Source organism: Cryptotermes secundus, unplaced genomic scaffold (assembly GCF_002891405.2).
Source record: "Cryptotermes secundus unplaced genomic scaffold, Csec_1.0 scaffold73, whole genome shotgun sequence".
In the NCBI taxonomy this organism is placed as follows: domain Eukaryota; kingdom Metazoa; phylum Arthropoda; class Insecta; order Blattodea; family Kalotermitidae; genus Cryptotermes; species Cryptotermes secundus.
The window spans coordinates 2883789-2902773 of record NW_019738871.1 but is presented as its reverse complement, the minus strand read 5'-3'; the positions used below and the strand labels follow the sequence as shown (position 1 = coordinate 2902773).

The window sequence follows — 18985 nt, the reverse complement described above, 5'->3', positions numbered from 1 at the left end:
TGAAATAATACAGTAACCAAAGACTTCTAGTGACATGGCCATTTTTGAGTTTGTGGTATGAAATATTACTCCATACTGCTAGATCCGTCAGTCTTTATACTTAGCTTGCAGAACAGAAATGAATTGCTTTATCAGTTATTGACAGTGTTTGCCATTTATGTTTCCTGTGAAGACAGCACTTGTTATACAACAACATGAAAATTCAAACCATGCTCAAAAACTTCTAGTAAGTGGAATGGCTTTTCATGGAAAACACCCCCACTTAAGCATTTCATACTCAGCTATACTGGTTATTAACATACTCAATTATATGGAACCAAATTACATTTTTAAAACATTATTCAGAATGATTACAACACCACTGACAATAGCAGAGCCTCTTTTCCTCTACCATATTCTTTCAGGTCATGGACAACATATATATATATATATATTAAGGATATAACTTCAGTATCTTCATTGACTTATGAACACTTTCATACATGCAAATATTATATTTCTGGACATTATCCATTGTCCTGATTTATTTAAAAACACAACATATTTTGTGGCCTTCTACCTATGCATGTTGGGCCACAAAATATGTTGGAATGAAGTGAAAGGCTTGTGGATTGAACTATTCACCACATACAGGAAATAGAAGGAATCTGCCCACGTCCCTGATAGACCATCTGATTAGTCAACCCAACTTGGACATCTCTCCCATCTGGACTCCCATTATCACAGCAGAAGTAAAAAGCTACAACTCTGCCCAGTGTAGATTGAGTGGGAAAATTTATGTGTTTGTATTGGTACCATATGGAAAATTTCTCTCTCCAGTGATGACTTGTTTTCTGATAGTTCTCTGGTGCAAGGCCTCATACTGTGGAGTTTTTAATATTTTAAAGTTTTGTCTTAGCTCTCGCAGATGGTTTATGCAGTGCTTGGCTTGTATATCCTATCTGATGTTGGTACAGGTGTCCAGAGATATGGAGTAGCTCTATCATTTGGACCTAATTGAGTAGGTTTTACCCGAATACTGAAATAGAATCCAGTCTCTGAAACATTGTTTTTTTAAATAAATAAAGGATGATGGATAATGTTCAGATACATAATATTTGTATTAATGAACCATACTCACAAACTTTTAGATGTTATTTATTTTCACACATGGTTCTCTCTCCTAAGCAGGTTTACATGGAGACTTTAGTAGATATCATGAAGAGCTTTCATGGATATCTTCAGAACATTCATCACTCAAAACTGAAGGCAAACTGGAATGCTTATCATCATTTGCATTTCCTGTGCCACAGAAACATTTATTAAATAAAATATTATCAACTTTCTGGCAAAAGGGAACCAGAAATTTTGCACGTAAAATCACTTTAGTTTTATAATGGGCCTCATGGCTTCTATCACTCCATATTTCTTAAGTCTTCATATTTTTTTAAAGAGTACACCACCATTGGAACTTTCTGTATATCAGAAGTACCAACATCTAATACAAATGTGACTGATTTTGTTCAAAGTCGGTTTCAGTGGTGCTTCTGTTTTTCAATAAGTTATTTAACACCTTTGTCAGTGTCGACTGTATAGCATCAGACTGTAGGGTGATTGATTAATGATGAGTTGGAAGGGGTTTGGAAGGAAACAGTTGTGATATACTCAGGATACTGTCTCTGCAGTTGCCTGGAGGGATTTATGGGGGCCATGTAAAATCTCAGTCAGGATAGGTGGTGGCCCAGCCAAGATTCAAACCAGGCACATCCTGAATGCAAGTCTAGATCAATACATCTGTGACAACCCACTCACTTCCCTGATGCAAGAGACTTGATACTTATTTAAGCCATACACGGTGTGTCCAGGATCCGTTAGGACTCATGTTTTTAAATTTTGCCTGCAATGCCGTCTGTTGGTGAGTTGTGGCATTAAGATTCTTGAGGTTTCAGCTGTGTCTGTCTATAATTTCAAAGCGCAAGCATCGCTGCATCATGTGTCCTGACCTTGAATGTAACAGTACTGTTCTGACGCTCGTCAGAAAATGGCGGTTGAACAGATAGCCAACATCAAATTTTGTTTGAAGTTAGGCAAAACAGCCGGACAAGCGCATGAAATGAGGAAAAGTGTGTATGGTAGTGATGGTTTGAGTTGCTCAAACATTTTTTGATGGTATGCTGTATTTCGTGATGGCGGGGAGACATTGAAGATGCCCCATGTTCATCAAAGCTGAGAACAAGTCCCACTGAAGAAAATGTAAAAAAAGTGACCGAAATCCTTGCATCGCATCAGACAGATGTGTTTCTGCAAGGCTCATCGAGGAGCTTTTGGGAATACCAAAAAGTACTGTGCATCAAATTTTGATCAAGGATTTGGGCAAACGGAAGGTCTGTGCGCGGTTTGTACCACACACAGTGTCAGGTGTATAAAACGTGCCAGAGTGGAACACTGCAAAGACATGTTACGGTCGGCCCAAAGTGATACAAAATTTACAAAATCGATTGTTACTCGTGACGAAACATTGTGTTTCAAAAATGAGCCTCTCATAAAGTGGCAGAGTACAGCATGCAATGTGGTTGAGCCCAAAGAAGCAGGAACCAAAGAAAATGCGAATGCAAAGGAGCCGAGTAAAGACACTGCTAACCATTTTCTTCGATTTCAAAGTAATCGTTCACAAGAAATTTCTCCCAGAAGGTCAAACAGTGAATTCTGATTATTATCTCGGAGTCCTCAATCGTTTGTGGGTGAGAATTCTTCAAATTCGACCTGAATATCGAGAGCAAGGTTCCTGGTCGCTCCTCCACGACAGTGCACCACCCCACAAATAGAAGATCGTGCGCAATTTTTTAGCTAGAAAAGGGATCACAATCCTTGGTCATCCTCCGTATTCGCCAGATTTGGCTCCAGCAGATTTCTGGTTGTTCCCAAAAGTTAAGTTGACGATGAAAGGGGACCGTCACGACACCATCTAGGACATCCAAAGGGAATGTACCGCAGTTTTAAATGCGATTCCACAAAAGGAGTACAGTGACTGTTTTCGAAAACTTTTCAATCGATTCCAGCTATGTATTGATTCAGAAGGAGATTATTTTGAAAATAAAGTAGTGAAATTTTGAAAATAATTCACGTCTTGTATTTTTAATGAACACAGTCCTAACACTGTATATTTCAGTTTTCTGCTAGTTTCATTTTAAAGATTATCAGTACTTGCTTCTGTAGAAAGGAATGCCTTGAGTTTTCCAGTAAAATATAAATATGTAAGCTTAATTTAAAATATAAAGTTTATCCTTATTCCAACCTGTTACTCTTTAACTTTCAGTAATACACCCGGTTATCAATGAACATAAGCATAACAAAGCGATTTCAGTTTATGATGGATTTTAAAGTAGGAATGTTTTCATATTAATGTGACTGGTTTTTTACTTTGACATAAATTTTCCATGACTTCCCCATTGCATTATTTTTATGAGAAATTAATGTTCAGCTAACACAGTGTGACCACACACGAAACTTTTCTGTTTTTATTTGTTAGTACAGAACTGGATATGTGCTGTTATCTTTTACAGGAGTCCAGTATCAACTCATGACAATCATACTCATGAAGACTTGATGGGAAATACATCTGAGCTCTAAAACTTGCACAATATATCCTATATTTTAATCCTTTACACAACAAGTACAGTGAAGGCATTAAAATCACCTATATTTTCAGCTTATTTTAGTTCTGTATAAAAGAACAGATGCCAGTTTGCCATACTGTGTTTTTCCAGAAACAAAACCTCTGATGATATCACCCTTACTGAATTTATTTGGAAACTAATATCATGTACCATTTATTCAAGAGGTCATCTCTTCTAAACGGGATCGTAATAACTCAGAACAAGAAGTACATTAAAACATGTAAGCCTTTCTTTTGCTAACACTTTGCATGCTACATAATGAACATTGGCTCCAAGTACTGCATTGAAACCACCATAGTCAGAAAGGAAACCCCATTGTTAATCAGTTAATATACCATTTCTCTCAATATTCATATAGGGCGACCGCCTCTGTGGTCTAGTGGCCAGAGTTCCTGCCTACAGATCTAGAGGTCCTGGGTTCGATTCCCAGCGCTACCAGATTTTCTGAGAAGTAGTGAATGTGGAAGGGGGTCCACTCGGCCTCGTGAGGATAACTGAGGAGCTATTTCAAGGAAATAGAGTCTCCGGTCTAGAAAACCGAGATTAATGGCCGTGGGGATCCATTGTGCTGACTACATGACTCCCTCTATCTGCAAAAGTTGGCACTAACTTTGCCGACAAGTGGTGGTCACTCGGTCAGTATAGTTCGCTTGCAGACTACAGGCCACGGAGTTTTTTCTTTGTTGTTGTTTATATTCATATAGGGCATTTGTTGTGTCTTACTGATATTTAGAGTAAAGAATGGACTTTCAGAAGGAATGTACATTGTTTGAAGACCTGCAGTCCTGCTTTGTTTGAATCTTCTATGTAATTGTAATATTGCTTCTACAGCAGTAATAATTTAGTGTAAATGTATGTACCGAGGGCAACGTCAAGGTACAGTGCAACCAACGTTATGTACACAAGGTATGCACTGAATGTGTACATTAGAATCTTTGGAAGGAAATTGAGTCCTCAGTACTAAATAGTCTGAGCGACCGACAGTATCATTAAATAAACCATAAATAAATAAATAAATAAAATCGTTTGAATCCCAAAAGTGGCTTAAGTTTCTTGCTTTTAAAATTTGTTAGCAGTTAGTAGTGTCCTCCTCTTTGCTATTTTATAGTAGAAATGTATATACTATATAATTATATATATATATAAGATGCACATTTTATATATTTTTTCCCAACTGAAAAAATGAGGCACATCTTTAATTTGAGGAATATTCTCTTTTCTATTTTTTTCGTAAAACACTCATTGACAAACTGGTTGTGTCTTAAAATCATAATAATAGAGCATTAACTACGAGTAGTTACTCAGAGTAGAGTCCTTAAGAAGCTGTCTGACGTTCATCTTGTCAATAAATTCCCCTCCTTCATAAGAGCGTACTGTTGTATTCATTTTGAGTCAGTTAAATCTGAGCCACACATGCCATTTCTTGGAGACAGATTTTTACATTGCCCTCCCACCTGTGTGTAGGTCTCCCTAGTGGTGTTTTCACTTTATGTTTCCCAATTAAACTTCCTTTTATGCATCATGTTGTGTGTCATAATTAATGGAAAAAATTTTGTAGTCAACACAACAATATTTAATTAAATAAACCAAGGTAACTCTCAACAATTGGTTTAATTTGGTGGGTGCTAGATGTTTCAGTCATCACGGGACCATCATTATGCAGTTCTACAAATATATCTGTTGTTAATTGAATGCCCAATATGGATCCATATTGGTGCACTGCTTAACAGTCATATAGTACGCTCCTGTATATGCTGTGAAGTTAAAATTAATATACAATAAAATATGTCAACTATTAAAATTTTAGTATTAAAAAAGCTATGTCCCTGTAACATGACACAATATTGTAGAATTACAAGGACATTACATATGAATGGACAGTTACTTAATTTTCTGAAAAAATGATGAAATATAATTTGTCAAAGGTTATAAATCAAATAATTTATTTAGATATCTACTCCAGATTATATCCCCAGCAACCTCCTAAAGTTTGGCCATAGGACTTTGAATCACCATGTATACGTATGTGTCTGTGTGCACACATCCACGCGCGGAGGCAAACACATCAGTCATTCACTGCGGTACTGCTTCCTTTTTGTGTACTAGAGGGAAATGCTAAAGTTAATTGCCCATGCTCCCTCTGTGGAGATTCTGACTTTTGAATTGACAGACAAGGGTTTTTTCAGGAGGTCAGTTTTGTGGCACCAACTGAAAGAAATTCTAGAAAAATGTTTTGAAATCTTTGTCATGGGATCACCAGAGGCAAGACTGGTGATCAATTTGATGTGTGCACCTCTCTTGAACTGCTGAAGTTTTGAGTTGCTTCATCTAATCTGAATGGTGACAGCAATGTTCGGATTTGTATCAAGAAAGAGGCTGACAGGGTCCACCAACATCTAGATGCTAAGGATGTGTTTCAAGTGACAAGCTTTCAGCTACATATGCTGACCTCTTTGCAGTTCATTGCAGAAGACCACCACTTTTACACTTCAGCAACCCACCTTTAATCCTTTGACTTGTCAAGGGAGACACGAACCTCTACTGGAACAACCTGCTGGAAGAGAAACCATCTCTTCCACAGATGTATCAACCAGCAAAAAGAGGGAGAAGTCCACTTTATCACAATTAGAGCCAGCACTGCTAGTTCTGATGAAGAATTTCTACATGCCTCTGAGGAGTCAGTGAAGGGGAGCAGCCAGAACCAGCATCTATCACCAAGGACTCTCAGTATTCCAGTGAAGCCAGAAGAAAATACCAGGGACTGGACCACAAGAGCCGAGGATCACACAGACTATATTGTTCTACCTCTCAGAACATAATGTGCATCATTTTACCTTCTACCCCAAGTGAGATAGTCAATGAAGATAGTAATCAGGCACCTTCTGCTCAACATTTCATCCCAAGACAGATGAAATCCTTCAGGAGTTGTGTTTTCATGTCATAAGCATCAAGCAAATAATGTTCATGTCTCTCACCACAGAGTCTGATGATCACAATATCATTGCCAGAAGCCACAGTTGATGTTATTCTGACTGCCCCTTCCAATTTTGCCATTACGATCAAAACCTACTAGGCCAGACTGATTTAATGCAGTTATACAGGGCGTTCAATAAAGGAGGAAACTTCGCAACTCTGTTGATCGGGCCCAATATTCCTCACAGATTGCTGCTGTAACTGTAACTGCGCGTTTATCAGTGCTAATGACTCATTCTGCTATCAGCAGTTACTGTAGCAGTCTGTGAGGAATGTTGGGCCGGGTCAGCAGTGTTGCGAAGTTTCCTCCTTAACTGAACGCACTGTATTTGTATAAGTGACAATGTGTTGACCACATCTGGGTACACTGCAAGTAGTCACCAAGATGTTTCTGGGTCAGGGGTGGGCACAGCCACAAAGAGTATCCAGAAGAGGACAGTGGTGCCAGCATTCTAATATTCTGCATGTGTGGAGGTTGTAGCTGCACCATGAAAAAGCAACAAAAGAGGAAACAGTTTACCATCTCACAAGTTCCCAAAGGTCGCAATACTGCATCCAAACTCACTGTGTCAAGGAAGACATGTCACAGTAGCAGCAACAGCAGAGGCCAGTATAGCCAACAGCCAGATCACAAAATCAGTGGAGCCAATGCCCCAACAAATGTAACACTGATGAGAAGAAGGTTACGCCGATAACCAGTGCAGCATGTCATGAGGGAATTACAGTCAGGAAAGATGGAGAAAAGCCACTCCGCAATCATTATNGTATCGAATTTTGCCATGAGAAAATAAGGGCCCACTTTCACTGTATGTGCAGCATACATTTTGCTTATTTAATAAAAACAAAATTAAAATACATATTTATTTACTTTCTTTATTTAATCCATAAAAATGCGCCCTATCACCAGAATCTTAAAATTACACTGTGACGGCGTGTAGTCTGGTAGATCGTTATGTTTTGAACTCTCATCATAACCCAGAAAGCAATAATCTTTTCAGTCACTTCAAATCTCGCATGTTTTCTTTACATCTTGACATTCACTTCTTTGCAAATGTATGGATGGTGCTTCTGCATTGTATTCAGGGGCCCCGGGTTCAAATCTGGATCCTGAGATCGGCTATACTAACGCAGAAGTTCGGTAGTTTTCGTCAGTCCCTTTAAGCAGTTGCCTTTCTTATTCTTTCCAATTCATTCATTATTCACCGTGATACCCGTCGACCCTATATAACCTAAGAAATTGAAATTTTAATTAAATAAACCAATAATATACCAAAGTAAAAGCTGTCTAATTGTCCACATCTGTTTTCTCGCGAGTCCTTTCCAATCATCGGAGTCTGATCTTGTCCGTGTACGAAATGACATAGCCTTAAAAGCTACAACACCATCAGTAAACATGTAAAAGGATAACTAAGCAAGATCTACCGGTTTCCGGTGTACGTACATTTAACCTACTTGATAACAAATAGTTCATGCATGTATTGACTTTACCGCCACTGACGTACATGTCTCAATAGGCGCACGTGCCATCAACTTCTTTCCTACATTATCCACACGACGCCGGTAAGTGACGTCAATGTACAGCCAGGGACCATTTATGAAAAACTTTAACTGCGAAAGATTGCCTCTGACGTCATTAACTAGGGGTTGACAACATGTTTTCCTCGCCGACGTCATTGTCCCTCCCTGAGGCCCTCATATCGCTGCTGCGGCTTCCACCCCTGGGCGGACATGGAAGATGTAAACGCAGTTTGGCGCAAGTAGAAACCAGATGTTGGTAGTAATATTTGGTACTACATAGGCTCGCAGTCCTGCAGATCTAGTCGTAATATCATAATGAGAGTACATAAATGTGTAATTCAGTTTAGCTCATGTTTTGGCCTGATGGACTCGCGCGGTGGTCCTCAAGTTGACCAGATATCAAATTCCACTCGGCTCACTATTTTTATCATTGTTTGCAATTGTAAACGTGTTCGAAATTATCAATATATATATATTGTAAATCTCAGTCAGTGTAGACGCTAGGCTGGGGGCTATGGCACAGAGTAATCGGGGTTCGATTCCCGAGAAGGGCAAGGGATTGGCCCCTTCTCTACCGTATGCAGACCGACTGTGGGGCCCACACAGCCTCCTATTCCGGTGCATATCGGAGACTCTTTCCCCAAGGTAAGACGACCGGGGCTTGATGCTCACGTCTTCATGGCGGGTTGCTTGGTTAAGCACGGGGACAACGTATTCATTCCGCGTGCGTTAAATTTGTTGGACATGACATCATTTGATTTCCGGTATTTCAGTAAATAAATATACACATGTGGTAGGGTTGGATCTTAGGTTCTCACAGAGGCGACTATGAAGAGTCATATCCCTGATGATAGAACTCTTCATTTATCATGGTTGGCCCCTTGTTGCACTAAACCGCAATTTTTGTCGATAGTTATAAAAGTAAAGAGTGACATTTACATAAACATAGCCTTTTTCTTTTATTTGCGTCCTTACTGTTATCATTAGTGTGCGCTAAAGGGAGGCTAAGGCTAAGCTAAAAGGGCCGTAAAACCAAAGGAAGAAGAAAAAGGTTAAGAAAAAATTAGAAATTTGCTTCGTTTTTTAAATATTTGTGATTCACTTATCTTTATGGCTTCGATGGCTTTCGTAGTTTTGCGTGTCCGAATGTCTGTCGATTTCAAACTTCGCTCTCAGATATTTCATCTCTTTCTGTCAACGATGGTTCGTTGTTTCCGAAAAAACCGTTCGTTCCTGCTCCGGATGATGTTAGAGGGCAGTTGCTTTGCTATTACCTCCTCCTCCTCCTCCTCTGACAAACTCTCCTCCACAACTTCTTGCTGTGAAACACAATGCAACTCCAAATCGTGCAAATCGTTGATGTATACCGATTGTATGTGCGTGCTAATCAGCCACGCTCACACCTCGTTCTCGCTTTTCAGCGATTTTACGTTTCATTTCTACGGTTATTTTTATTCTCTTATGGCTGTCTTTTTGCGGCTTTTTCTTCGGGGACATTTTTGCAAGGGTTATTAAACTTTTCACAAAAAAAATCACAAATAATATGTCTGAACACAAGTTTGGAAAAATATGTGATCACAAGCGACACTAAGTTGCTAGCGGAACGAGTGCTAAACACAGACTGACGTAGCAAGCGCACAATCCGGGACTTCCCCTCTCGTCACTCGTTATGCGAAACGTCGCTCGTTAAACGAGTCATTTTCCTTATAACTTGTTTTGCTCGTTATGAGAGGTGCTCGTTAAGCGAGGTTCCACTGTATAGTCTTTCTAGAAAGAAAAGACACTCCTCCAGTCTTACTTGCATACAGTTATCTTAGTATTCATTTTTATTGCTAGTGGGGGCCCTGGGGTCGACTCAGCCTCTAACAGAAATGAGTACCAGAAATTAAATAATTTTCCTGGGGAGTAAAGCGCGCCCGGCGCGTAAGACTGACCTTACCGCCATCTTTGAGCCGATTGTCTAGATAATGTGAGACCCTCAACGTCTCACAACCCTGTGGGCCTTCATGGCCTGTTACAGGGATAGTGTTACTTTACTTTTTACCCTTTATCATTTCCATGGTTTCATGAACAAGCAGAATATGCACTAAACTCGGACACACCAAATGCAATGATGTTTGCACTGTCGATAGGTAACTTCATGCAGTTAATAATTGGAACCTCCTTTTAGAAAGACAGTGTTGTTTGGAATAACGACATAATTGCACATAGTGATGCAGCTGATTTTTTTTTATCTTAAGCTTACGTAAAGGTGGAACTAATGACATTCGAAATAGTGAAAGTCTTTCATATCTAATCTCAGCAAATTTTTCAAACGGCTTAACGGGAACATAGAAAAGCCCATTTATGGAATTCGTAAACCAGGCTTTATTATGGCTGCTTATGGCTGAAAATCGGAATGGCACGAAAACGATTCGCGAGAGTCTGCCATGCCGAATTTTGTGAAAATATGGCCACCGGTTTGGCGCTAATTCTATGTGACATACTAGACATAACCTCCTCATAATACGTTTCCCTTTCTTTACACAGAACTCAGGAAAAATTATGCAAGGCCTGCTGGTCCACGCGCATGCTCTGTTGCAACAGTGCAACGCAAGGCTCATAAAGGGTTAATCTTCACAGTCCTGAAGGTCCTGAATCATCCTCCAAGCTAGAACGCTTGTATTATTTGTTATTGTTCGTTGCTGCAGTTCTTTGGCGATGTAAAACATGAAAGTACATAACTGCTGTTCTCAGCATCAAACCGGAAGGAGCCGTCTGTCAAGGTGATCCGGCTGCACTTCTCAGTTACATAGCGTCGTGTGACGTCAGCGGCATTAGAGTCCACAGCCATGAATGATGGATTTTCGCCCAGGTTTTCACATCTGTCGACCCTCCAATAAAGTTCCTGAACTGACCCACTGTGTTGTGTTTGTTCATGGCTCTAGTCCACGTGGTTTGTTGATTGATTCTTCGAGTATTTCACAACGCAGAACCAATTGCTGACGTAAGATGTCTGCTTTTATTCAGTGATATACACAGAAGAAAATTACCACTGGAAGCTCAAGTGATATATTTCCCAACCGTGTTTCTATCCAGTTATCAAGACTCGTTATCTGCTGACTTGGCCTAGAATGATGGTTCCCAAACTGGGGGGAGGGGGCGTAACGGCACGAGAAAATCAGCATTTTCTGTCAGATTCAGTTGAAATAGCGATTTTTTACCTTATTAAATCATGTCTCTCCAGATATACGAGTATATGTACAAAAAATTCAACGATTGGGCTTCATCATTTATCGGCACTGTTCATACCCCAGATACATAATACCGTGTAGTATTTTCAAGTTCTTGGTTTTTAACCACATACAAGGCTGAATGGACCCCCTTACTAACTAACTGCATAGAACTAAGCGCATACTTTATCTTGGTACTGCACAGAGATGAGTAGTCAGCTTCACGCTCCGGCCGCTTAACACTCAAAGAGCCCCTCGTTCTCCTTGGATAGGCTGGATGGGCCTCAGAGCTGATCTAGACATAGTTCCCTTCCCGGGAATCGATGACCTCTGCACGGACCGCATAGAAAACATCGCTTCCAATATTTACGCAATTTTTGTAGGCGTATACATTGTGTTTTCCAGTCTAGAACCGAGATTAACGGCCGTGGGGAACCGTTGCACTGACCACGTGACACCCTCTATCCGCAAAAGTTGGCACTAACTTCGTCGACAAGCGGCGGTCGCTCGGTCGGTATACTTCGCTTGCAGACTACAGGCCACGGAGTTTGTTCTTTTTTATACTTTGTGTTTGAGCCTTTGACTAGCGATGGCTCGCTTGTTTATCGGGCCATTCCGACGCAACAGACATGTTTAAGTAGTCGTGTTACAGTTAAGATCTTAAATAAATAGGAACCGTCGGATTCTTAAAAGTAGAAAACTTCTTGGCCAGCAACTATCAGCTTCTCACGGGTGACTGCGTTTCGTATAGTCGGTTTCAGATGATAATTGCTTTCGGTCGAAACAGTTTGTTTGGTGTCAGCATTCGGAAACGCAAGTCTGGGACTGGCACCCGTTTGCTGGCGTGTTGGTCTGTTGTGCTCTGTAAACAGAGGGAGGAGAGAGAGAGATAAGCAGAAGGGGAATGACTTGGATAAATGAAGACAAAAAGATATGCAGACAAACAAAGAGAGGGAGGGAGCTGGAAAAATAAAAGTGTGTGTGAGAGGCGGACAATCTTAAATTCTAAACACCAATCCTTCGGAACTGTGATATTTCTTAATGCTTGTTAGTGCTTGGGTGACGTCACCGGTGTGCTTAACTGATTAAGCACTACGCTGTGAAGGCGTATAGGGGAGTGGATGTATAGATCCACGTTTTCTTGACCTCGGCACTAGTTGGGAGGTGAGTGAACAGCTTCACCTCCGGTACCCGTTGGATAGGAGTTTGGGTGGACCCCAGAGCTGGTCTGGTCTCTATGGAGAAGCGAAAATTCTTGACCCTACCGGGACTCGAACTCCGACCTCTCGGCCGTCCAGCCAATAGCCAGTCGCTATCCTGGCTTGAGTAATTCAGGCTTCATCATTTTGGGGCCCATACAGCTAATCGTATGAATATACCGGCATGACTCTTGTAGCGCGGGCTGCTGGGTTGCAGGCTGAGAATCTACTGATGGACGGGCAGATGAACATCAAGATTGCAGACTTCGGGTTCAGCAACTACTACACGCCAGGTGAGCAGTTGGCCACGTGGTGTGGGTCTCCGCCCTACGCCGCCCCAGAGGTCTTCGAAGGAAAGAAGTACACGGGGCCCGAGATCGACGTCTGGGTGAGTTGCAAGCATTGTGTTCTGCTGCTTCTTACGGTGGATGTCACTAATAATATGCCATCGCAGAGCGTAGGTGTGTCCCAGTAATTTGTCGCTTCTTGCATCGCAGAATGTTTGTGTTTTGTAGGTGTTTTCAACGGTTTGTTGCTTTTCGCGTAACAAAGTGTTGGTGTGTTCCAGTAATTTGTCGCTTCTTGCATCGCAGAATGTTTGTGTTTTGTAGGTGTTTTCAACGGTTTGTTGCTTTTCGCGTAACAAAGTGTTGGTGTGTTCCAGTAATTTGTCGCTTCTTGCATCGCAGAATGTTTGTGTTTTGTAGGTGTTTTCAACAGTTCGTTGCTTTTCCCATAGCAGAGTTTAGTCTTATATCGCAGAGTGTAGGTGTGTCCCACTAATTTCTCGCTGTTATTCTGTGCACATCCCTCGCATTTCCCCCTCCTGTAGCGTTATTTTGTGTCCGTGTGCTTGGAGTGCGGGCTCCACCTTTTCTCTCACATGTTCGAGCAGCAAGTAATATTTACGAATTCGTTTGGGTTTGCGACGCCGCTTTTTTGCATAGCTAGGTGCCAACATTTCGGAGGATCCTTCTACCACCATCTTCAGAGTACACGAATCAATTTACAAGCAAGGTTCTTCGGTTAGTGTGAACTGTTCTTGAGAAAGGACACGGGTGAAAGTACAGTCCATTCATTTTATCAGAACATTCTTATGGATGTGGTTTGCAAATACGTAATAGTGAATACGTTGCTGTAAAAGTGAAGTTGTCCCTGTGCTTCATTAAATCACCACGCCATGAAGAAATAAGGGGGTGTGGAGACATGGCTCCACACATTTTTAACCCCAGCTAGCTCTACTCCGTGGCACTGTGCTTAATTTGTGCACTTCATGAAAACATGTGGGGGAGTGGACGTATAGCTCCACACATTCGTAACGTAGCACTGGGTTGGGGTGAGTGGTCAGCTTCTTGCTCCGGTTGCCTTACCCACCCTTACACACCGTGTATTGGGTAGGAGGCTGAATGATCCTCAGATCCAGTCTGGACTCTGTGGAAAAAGAATGAGTATCTTCGCGTAGCCGGTATCAAAGTCGATCTTTCGCTCGCCCATCCCATAGCGCATCAATATACCAAGTGAGCTGTCTCAACTCTAGTAAATAGACGGTGAAGGCCGCGCCATAGCTCAAGCGGTTAGTCGCTGGCTTCCCACCGCGGCGGCCCGGATTCGATCCCGGGTCTGGTCAAGTGGGATTTGTGGTGGACAAATTGGCGCTGGGGCAGGTTTTCTCCGAGTACTTCGGTTTCCCCTGCCAATCTTCATTCCACAAATTGCTCCACAATCACCCTCACCTATCATCTGGGGCTGGTACAATAGGCCAGAAGTGGCCGCAGTACAAGGGACTTAGTCCCACTCCACTAGCAATTAAAAAAAATAGACAGTGAATGACTAAGTGAACGAAAATTCAAAATAACTGAAGTGTTATTAATTTAATTTGTGTTGTGTATTTAAAGCGACACGCATACCTGTGGGCGGTACTTTTCAAGAAGTATTACACAAATAACAAAGAAGGAAATGTTATCTGTAGAGAGGAAACAGAAAAGTCCTAGGAATATGAATCATCGGCACTTAATTTCTGTGTACCCTCGTAACCGCTGAAAATTGTAGGTATGACAGATTTACTTTTGCAGAGAGGCAATAAGCCGTCCCACTGGATGTGTACGGTATTAATTTGTTTGCATTAAAGTACTTATGTCTACAGCCTGTGTCTGAAATAAATGAAATGTTTAATGCTTGCTCTAAGACACTGGCAAACTATATCACAGGCACCAAGACGTTTCCTGCGCATGCCTTTCAGGTTCAGGTCAGGTGACTAAGGTGGACATGTTTATGTCTCTCAGTATCGAAGAGATTTAAAACATGTGTTCATATAAAATTCATGCCTTTCTTTTAAGTCAGTATCTTTATTCTATTGCAGTCACTCGGCGTGGTTTTGTATGTGCTGGTGTGTGGCGCGCTGCCGTTCGACGGCTCAACCCTCCAGTCACTCAGGGACAGGGTTCTATCCGGCAGGTTCCGGATACCCTACTTCATGAGTTCAGGTAGGTCCAATCACTCAGGGACAGGGTTCTATCCGGCAGGTGCCGGATACCCTACTTCATGAGTTCAGGTAGGTCCAATCAGACAGGGACAGGGGTCTATCTAGCAGGTTCCAGATCCCAACATCATGAGTTCAGGTAAGTCAAATCAGACAGGGACAGGGTTCTATCCGGCAGGTTACAGATACCCTACTTCATGAGTTCAGGCAGGTCCAATTACTCAGGGACAGTTCTATCCGTAAGGTCCCGGACACCCTACTTCATGAGTTCGGGTAGGTCCAATCAGACAGGGACAGGGTTCTATTCTGAGGGGTAGGGTTCAGTGCGGCAGGTTCCAGATACCCTACTTCATGAGTTCAGGTAGGTCCAATCAGACAGGGACAGGGGTCTATTCTGAGGGATAGGGTTCAATGTGGCAGGTTCCAGATCCCAACATCATGAGTTCAGGTAGGTCAAATCAGACAGGGACAGGGTTCTATCCGGCAGCTTACAGATACCCTACTTCATGAGTTCAGGTAGGTCCAATCACTCAGGGACGGTTCTATCCGTAAGGTCCCGGACACCCTACTCCATGAGTTCGGGTAGGTCCAATCAGACAGGGACAGGATTCAATGGGGCAGGTTCCAGATACCCTACTTCATGAGTTCAGGTAGGTCCAATCAAACAGGGATAGGGTTCAATCCGGCAGGTTCCAGGTACCGTATGTCATAATTTAAGGTAGGCGTTGTTGCTGTCGTCCAGTCAGAAAGGGGCAGAGTGCCAGATACCGTGCTTCATGAGGGATTATTTAGTTTTTTTTTTTTACTTTTGGACCTTGGTCCAATGATTAAGGTTAGATCTCTCTAATGGACCCAACAGAGATCAAGTTTCCGGAATGTTGTCTTCTCCAGTGTTCTGGCTTAACTGTTATCTTGAGAGTAATCCTGCAATTCACCTTTCAGCTCAGACACACTATTGAGAACTCTTCCTCTGCTAAGCCATTTGATTCCTTTATGTGGGACGAGATTTATGTGTTTTTGTCCAGGTTTTCACACAAATTCCGTGGCTTCAGTCCGCAAGCGAACTTTACCGACCGAGCGACCGCGACTGCGAAGTTAGTGTCAACTTTAGTGGATAGATGGTGTCGCGTGATCAGCGCAATGAATCCCAACGGCCGTTAATTTCGGTTTTCTAGACCGGAACCGATACTTTTACATTCAAGTAACTCCTCAGTTATCATCACGAGGCTGAGTGGACCACTACTTCTCAGAAAATCTGGTAGCGCCGGGAGTCGAACCCGGGACCTCTGGATCTGTAACCAGGATCTATGACCACTAGACCACAGTGGCGGCCACTGCCTGCCTTGATAGGCTTTTCAGAAATTTGAAAGAAGGCGAAATACTGGGGATTATTTTTCTCCGGGTAGGATTTCATAGTCTGAATAGTCTGCCATTTCTTTTGTTATGATACGGGTTCCATTTCGTGTATTTCTGAATTCGTACTCTCCTTTGACGTTGTTTTAAGTTGCTTTGGAGTTGAATGAGGTTTATGCTAGAAGTCATCACAATTGTTGGCGGTCTACATGATTTCCTGGGAGCCCCCTTCTCCGGTAGAGTGTTCTCTGCTCCAGTAGTTCTGGAGGTGCAAACAAGTTGAGAGTTATCACTGCTTTGGTAGGCAGTTTACCGGCGGTGGATTTTGGGGACTGATATAATCGACTTCTTGGCAGTCTGCGAGGTGCCATTAAGAGATATACCTCTTGCGTCTCTTTACTTTCCGGAAGTCGTCATCCTGGGCCGTTGATTCCAGTGAGGTTTGTTCACTGCACCACTTTGTCCTGCCTGTGTACTCACCTTCAGGACGGCCTTCAGTTCATTCAATGTTAGTGTGTATGCCGTTGAGAGCGCTAAAAAGCGGCTTCCCTTCTAGAATTTTGCAACAGTTTTCTTCTGTTCTCTGCCGCACTATTCACAGTAGTCGTCCACTTAGAGCGTTCCTTCACTTTAACTGGTGTGCAGTGAGTTAGTTGTGAGACCGTCGGCAGCCGGTAAGAATGTGGACATTGTTGAGATCCGTCATCAGGCAACGACTGGTGAAGACGTAGCAGGCTTTATGTGTGCTGAGATCAACGACCGTGGGGATCCATTGCGCTGACCACGCGACATCCTCTATCCGCTAAAGTTGGCACCAACTTCACGGAGCAGCAGCAGTGGTTATAGTGATCTTGGATCGCGTAACTCGGTCAAACCTTCGTAGTTATTTGTAGTTACGTTATGTAGTAGTTAAATAAATCCAATTACCAATCCAAACTCCGCTTATAGTCACTCAATCACGTGACAATATATTTATTTATTTAACGGTTACGTAAAAAGGTACAGTTCTACCCTTTTGTGCCATGATGTTGGACTGCCCTGGCCTTGGAAACAGCCGTCCTGGGAAACGTGTATATGCATGGACCAATATTTGGCTCGCAGCAAGAGGGCAGTGATACCCTGTGATACGTAAGCAGAAGTCGTGAGAGCAAAAAGGAACTTAGTCGCTCCATACGGCACCGAGTAAAACGAACTGTGTCTCATTTACGAGAGCCTACCTTGGCCAGAGTTTTGTAGTGTGTTCCAGAGTAAAAGGAATTGCAATCAGTGGACGTGTGGGAACATTAAGGAATGGCCAGTGCCTGGCATGTACAGACAGACTGTAAAATTGGATCGAAACGAACTGACAATTGCTTTAGTTTCGCTGGCAACGCTGGCAGTACAGTGGACTGTGTAGCGTCACATGGCGGGACATTGAACTGTACACATGAATGTAAATTGCCAGCAAGTTTAGTGAAATTGCATTAGGCACTTCCCGCACAGCTGAGGATTTTGAAGGGGTTGTAACCTTTTACTTTGGTCTGTAAAGTAAAAAGTTGCACCACGCCATGAGGGCGTATGGGGGAGTGGAGGTATAGCTCCACAACTCTTGACCTCAGTACTAAATAGAGGCGAGCTTCACGTTCCAGCCCCCTTGCTGTCGGGGAAAGAGCCCACGGAACCCATCAGGTAGAGGCCCGGTTGTGCCCAGAGCCGGTCAGGACGCTGTGGAGTAGAGAAATATTTTTTGTCCTTGCCGGGAACCAAATCCCGGTCTTCCAATCCTTATCCCATCCCTATACCGACAGTTCTCCCGGCTGTTTACTCGCGCCTGTATTATTTCGAAAAGTTTCACGGCCGTTTCATTATATCCTGCAAAAAGGAAGTGTAGCATATCCGATTTGAGGTTCTCACGGCGGTCACTATAAAGAGTACTGTCTTCTGGGATGTAACACCGTGTAGTCTGGTAGAAGTCCATGGATGTTCGAAGGAAGCGGGCGGCCTTCTGCTTAACACCAGCTTCTTGCTGGGTTCACTCCTCGACCCTGAAGACAGACAGTGCGATCCTCCGAAACGTCTATGGACTACTACTGAAACATACGGCGTCACATCCCGGAATATGGCCTATTACTGTCCAGAACAGACAAGTTGGAAGCAAGCGAAAACCGTCCACGCATAAAGAGATGAAAGTCACACAGGAATCAGCCCCTGAAATATTTGGGGCACTGATCAGACATACCGAGCGGGTTGACGTAGTGGTAACAGTCTAGACTTGTATTCGGAAAGTGATCGGCTCGGGACATCGGTTTTCCCGACTCAGGGTGTCAGCGCTTTTCGTCAGTCCCTCAGGAACCTCAGCCATTTCCTTTCCAATTTGTCTTCCATTTAACGATCCTGCAGCCATTCAAGACTATATAACCTAGATACTGACAGCGTCAGCCGTGCCATAGCTCAAGTAGTTAGTCGCTGGCTTCCCACTGCGGCGGCCCGGGTTCGAGCCCGGTCAGATCATGTGGGATTAGTGGTGGACAGAGTGGCGCTGGGGCAGGTTTTCTCCGAGTACTTCGGTTTCCCCTGCTAATCTTCATTCCACCAATTGCTCCACAATCATCATCT

General features: G+C 42.7%; 1 protein-coding gene across 1 annotated transcript in view; it reads left to right on the top strand.

Annotated features, from left to right (window-relative positions):
* The window catches only part of LOC111871056 (serine/threonine-protein kinase SIK2), a 68005-nt gene that overhangs the window by 26469 nt on the left and 22551 nt on the right, over window positions 1–18985 (top strand). Inside the window, exons 5-6 of the mRNA XM_023863806.2 lie at window positions 12776–12946; window positions 14918–15041. Of these exons, the coding sequence (XP_023719574.1) occupies window positions 12776–12946; window positions 14918–15041 (295 nt within the window). The remainder of the gene's footprint in view (window positions 1–12775; window positions 12947–14917; window positions 15042–18985) is intronic.